Source organism: Monoraphidium neglectum (genome assembly GCF_000611645.1).
Source record: "Monoraphidium neglectum strain SAG 48.87 unplaced genomic scaffold scaffold02986, whole genome shotgun sequence".
NCBI lineage: Eukaryota > Viridiplantae > Chlorophyta > Chlorophyceae > Sphaeropleales > Selenastraceae > Monoraphidium > Monoraphidium neglectum.
In genome coordinates this window covers 1-5,209 of record NW_014010642.1, presented here as the reverse complement: position 1 = coordinate 5,209, position 5,209 = coordinate 1, and the positions used below count along the sequence as shown (strand labels likewise).

General features: G+C 64.6%; 1 protein-coding gene across 1 annotated transcript; it reads left to right on the top strand.

Moving 5' to 3' along the window:
• Window positions 1-2,480: 2,480 nt before the first annotated feature.
• MNEG_11957 (hypothetical protein) lies at window positions 2,481-5,192 on the top strand (the record flags this gene model as incomplete). Its single annotated transcript, XM_014039571.1, has 9 exons — window positions 2,481-2,652; window positions 2,892-2,968; window positions 3,343-3,423; window positions 3,638-3,753; window positions 3,961-4,030; window positions 4,293-4,490; window positions 4,723-4,840; window positions 5,021-5,106; window positions 5,178-5,192. 9 exons carry the CDS (start codon window positions 2,481-2,483, stop codon window positions 5,190-5,192), a joined length of 933 nt encoding a protein of 310 aa, XP_013895025.1.
• Between the last annotated feature and the right edge of the window lie 17 nt (window positions 5,193-5,209).

Sequence of the window (5,209 nt, the reverse complement as noted above, 5' to 3'; positions counted from 1 at the left end):
GTACGCTGACGCTCAAATCCCCTGCAACTGGTGTGTGTAGGTGCATGTGGCTCAGCCCATCCTCTTGACGGGCGCGCTCTGCCTCCCCACGGCCCCTGGCCTCAAGGCTACAGCCATAGCCATGCGAGTCGCCTCCTTGGCCGCTTTCAATTCTAAAATATAGGATCGGTCATATACAGCACCCACCTCGTCGTACGCGTACTGCCGTTCTCCAGGCGCCGGCTTGAGGTGAAGCACGAAATCAGACCCCTCGACTGTCTCCGAAAACTCGAGGCATCCAGGCGGCAGCCCGGCCTCCCACAGCAGGCGTCGCAGAAGCGTGCGTGGCACACAGTACGTGAACACCCGCAGGACCACGCCGTCCGCAGCAGCGCTGCCTGCCACCGCTGCTGCCTGGGCCCCGCCTGCTCCCTGGGCAGCGGGGCCCCTGCCGCTGTCACCGCCAACGCCGCGCCCGCGGGCCTTGCCAGATAGGGGAGGGGCCGCCCGCGGCCCTGAGTCCTCATCCGCGCCCTCCAACAGCAGCCGGATGTCCTCTGCGAGACTCGTGGCCACCGCGGCCTCGCCATCCGCTGGTGGCGCCAGCCGCGCTTGCTTCGGCCCCTGCTGCGGCTGCTGCAGCTGCGGTTCGCTGCGCCGCTGCTCCGCCACGGTCACGATGCGGCCCTCTGCCACAGTGTATCTGTATGGTGAGGACGCAGCTGCTCCAGTCCCCTTGTCTCCACGCTCTGTTACATCACGGTCGAACGTGGCAGCGCCGCCGGCGCCTGCTGCGACAGCGGAGGCCGCTGCACCGCGGCCTGTCGGGGGCCGCGCCGCGCTCGAAAGCCACGCAAGCTGGCGCGGCCGCAGCCGCCGCAGGGAATCACCGCGGCTGCGGAAGAACACGCCCGCATGCGGCTGGGTCGCGGCACGGCTTGAGCCTGTCGCCCGCAAGCCGGTTGCGGCCTCGACCGTGTTGCTGCTCACACTGCCTACCTCACCGCTTTCCCCGTCCCGGCCATCCCCAGGGGCTGCGGCTGCTGCTTCCCGCGCTTCGATGGGCGCTTCTGCCGCGTGAGGGGGCAGCGGCTCGTACGCAGACAGTGAATGTGACTGCTGCTCGGTGCCGCGCACGGCCAGCAGCGGTGCTGGCTGCGGTGTAACAGGCACTGGCGGCAGCACGGGGTCAATGGCCTGAGGCTCTGGAAGCAGGCGCCACAGGCGCTCGCGCTTGTGTGCTGCGCTGTGGCCGCCTGGAGCTGCGATGGCGGGGTCGCCCTGGCCTGCGATGCGGGCGGCAGCTGCGGCTACGCTTCTATCATGCAAGGGAAGCAGATATACAAATAGATGTTGTAAACGGCCTGGGCTGTCGGACAAACCACGCCAGCTCGGCGATCTGGTGCCTCGTTTCAGCATACCATTTTGCTTGCGATTGTCTGATGAAGCGCTCTCTTATGGGTTCATCGCGCCTGGTCTGGATCACGGCGTGCTTGGTGGGTTCAGCGGTCAAGCCACAGCGCACATGCATGTCGGCACCTGGTCAGCGTGAGCGAGGTTACCACCTGCTTGTTGGTGGTCCTGCCCGCCTGATCACCAGATTCTGCAGTGGCGTTTGATAGAAAGTGAGTCCTCAGGGACACTATTGCTGCAACCCCCACCCAAACACCGCATGGCACTTGCGCTTATGACACGCTGTCACCCGCTCCCAGCTTGGCCATTATTACCGTGCACTGTGCAACAAACTTGAAAGCACTGAGACTGAATGTTGTTGATGTGCCCAAAACCTCTGACCCAGTGCCACATGGCCCACCCCAAGAGCTGTGGGGGCAGGTCTCCACTGCCAACAAACTGCACGATGCTGTACACTACCGTACCGAAAGCACAGGGGAGGTACGACATGACAATCAAGGCTAACAAGCTTGCATAATCACTTGTCCTTTTGAACTCCATTTGCCGCACACATGAAGGTCGCCCGGTCAATTTCAAGTGTGAGTGCAGGATCTTGCTCGACGGGAGCGGGCACAGCGCGAGCGGGGCGCGTCGCACACCTGCACCCCGTGAGTCGCGCAGATGTACGATGTATGCATTTTGAATCTTTGCGAAAAAAATTATTCTGGCTGCCCGCGGCTGATCCACTGCCTATAAAAACGACGTGCCGTGCTACCGCGGATCTCGTCAAGAGGACCCGCTTTCAACAAGTGTTCCACACAAAAAGCGCATACAGTATCCATATACCGCCTCACCAGCACCGATGCGGACACAGCAGCTCACTCGTCGCTGTGATGGGACCCTCAGACTCCTGAGGGCGCCCTCCACAGTGGCCATGCGTGTCAAAGCAGGGCACAGGACACGTGCACGAAAGTCAGATGAGGCTCTCGACACGCTGGATGCCCTGGGGATTGGAGATGGTGAGTGCAGTGGCACCGCGGCGGGCGTGATGCTGCACCTTGCATCTACACAGTATCCCGCCGCGCCCAGGCCCTGATCTATGCCAGCCCATGCGGCCGGAGGCACGATGCACTCACTTGGGTGCCGCTGCCTCCACAGACGCCAGCAGCAGCGGCCAAGAGCAGCAGGATGACCTCCAGATTTGGTGGAAGGTGAAGCCATCGCAGTCTGCGCCGCCGCGGCAGGGCCTCATGGCCAAGGGGGAGGGGCGGTTCATCAATGGTGAGAGGGTAGCGGCTGTGGTGCAAGGCATGGCTGCGCTCTGCGAGAACACATGCCATGCAGGCGGTGCATGTCCGTGGTGCGTGCAACACCTGTCTGCTAGGCTGTGCTTTTCTTGTACATCTGCTTCCATGCTCTGCGTGGGCACACCTTTGATGCAGACACCTACACACAAAAGCCAGGGCTGCATATGTCGGTAACCTATTAACACACATACACACATGCCTCCACACATGCAGAGACCGTCATTGGTTTTGCCGGCTCCACACGCACTGGGCGCACCACCGCTGTGGGCAGCCAGCTGGACTTGCCACAGGTGTGGGTGGATGTTGAGAGCTTGCCCCAAAGCCCACGGCCCCGCGGTCTCAATTGGCCTTCAAAGCTTCGCTGTGTTCGTCAAAATCCCGATAAAGGCCACAAGAGCATCAGGCTTCTCTAGGGTTGAGAGCACGGCGATTATGCTGCGCGTCAGAAGCGGCACAGCCCGCAGCGACTGCTTGTAACGCGGCACGCATGCCTGGCTCACCCAGCTACTCATCAGCGGGCGTGTATCACAGATTTTGCAGCGGCAAGCTAGCTCACCGCGGGTGTGTTGCACAGCAACCCCAGCGCAATGCAGGGCGGCATGGCTGTGAATCCTCTGCACCCACCCTTGTCTGTCTGCCACCGCGCGGCCGTACGCCTCTGCAGGTGGAGCCCCTGTTCTGCTACCTACTGCTGGCTGCGCAGCTGAGCGTGTACGCAGTGGGGACGTGGATAGGCGCCACGCAGGTGCGGCCATGGTAGCCAACGAGGGGGGGTGCCCGCGGGGACCTTCTGGGGGAAGGGGTGGGGGTTCAAGACAGATGCACACGCAGCGCCGCAGGTGAAACGGCCATGCCCCCAGGGTTTTCCAGGACGCGTCGGCATTGGGCTGATGTGGGTGTGGCGTGCGGCCGGGCTGGACGCGCCGACCTAGGGGACAATCGCCCCTCTGCACGTGCAGGGTGCCGAGGCGTCTATGGCGATGGCGATGGAGCTGGCGCTGCAGCCATCGGCGGTGCTGTCAACGGCGGGCGACAGCGAGTGGTGGCGGCTGGGCAGCTGCCTGCTGCTGCACAAGTGAGCCTTGATGATGCGTTAGCCAGGCTGGGGCAGCGCCGGTCTGGGGCTGGAGTGCTGGACACAACATCGCTGCGCCCCGCACACAGCGGCTTTGCTGAGTGTAATGCGTGTGCAGGCCAGCCGCCGTGTGCGCCCAGTGCAGGGCCCTCTCTTCTTCAAGCCTTCAGTTCAACCACCCCCACCCCTTCACTGCCCACCCTGCAGCGGCATGCCCCACCTGGCTCTGGACACCTTTGCCCTGGCATACCTCGGGCCTGACGCAGAGGCTCTGCTGGTGGGGCGCGCCTGGGGCCACAGGGCGGGGTAGCCGCGGGGCCAGGACTATTCCCGGCTCGCCCATCCGGTCCACCTGCGTTCTGGGACTGCAGGCTGCAGGGGCTCCGCTCGTACGCGTCCCTGCCACTGTGCGACTGTCCTGCCAGCTGTTGTGTCATGGCGGGCCCGGTGCCGAGTGGTGCGTCCGAGAAAGCGCACGCTGTCTCCGCCATGCGCATCTTGACCAACACTGTACTCTCAATACACCCCATAAACTGCAGGGCCACTTTCCTTTCCTGTCCATATACTTCCTGTCCGGCCTCACCGCCGCCGCCACCAGCCTCCTGTTTGGCGCCGACGTCGCCACGGCCGGCGCCACGGGTGCCCTGCTGGGCGTGATTGGCGCCATGGCGGGCTACGAGGCGGCCAACAAGGAGCTCAAGGCGCACGGGGAGCTGGGGCGCGGGGGCAGCAACCAGGTGGGGCCGCACTGCTGGCGCCTGCACGCAGCACGCAGCGCCTGTGTGGCAGGGAGGGGTAGTGGGGTGGGACGCGCGGACGGGGGCAGACGTTGGCGCGCGGCTGCACGCGGCAGGCGTGGGCCTGCCCGCTGCGCACACCGCCTCTCATCCTTGCAATATGGGTCCAGTTTGGCGCAGCCCATAACCCGCACCACCTGTCTGCACACCCCCACACCCCTCACTGCGCCAGATCGGCTCCCCCTGGGGTGCTGCCGCCCTCGGGGGCTGCGCGCTGCTGCTGGGCCTGCTGCCGGGCAACGGCCCCCTGGCTATTGACGATGCCGCGCAGCTGGCCGGCGCTCTCGCAGGTGAATATGGTTTGCGACGTGCCCTGTGGGCTGAGACGTGGCATGTACGCAGCTCTACTCTGTGTTGGCAACTCCACCCCAGCCATTGCCAGCACGGTTGTCATGGCTGTTGTGGTGGCTGTCCTCCCTGCAATCTCCCTACGAAACGACCTTCTCATCACCCCCCTACCCCGCCCTCAGGCGCGTGGCTGGGCTACAACGTAGGCCCTCGCTTCACAGTCACGCGCGAGGTGGACATCCCGGAGGGCTCCATGCTCGTGCCACAGGTGACACCGACGCGCCACCCACCCGGGGTCCTCGGCCCGGCGGCGGCCGCGGACCCACGGCCGCCCCTTAGCAGCCCTTCCTTTGAGTGTGCCCACCCCCCCC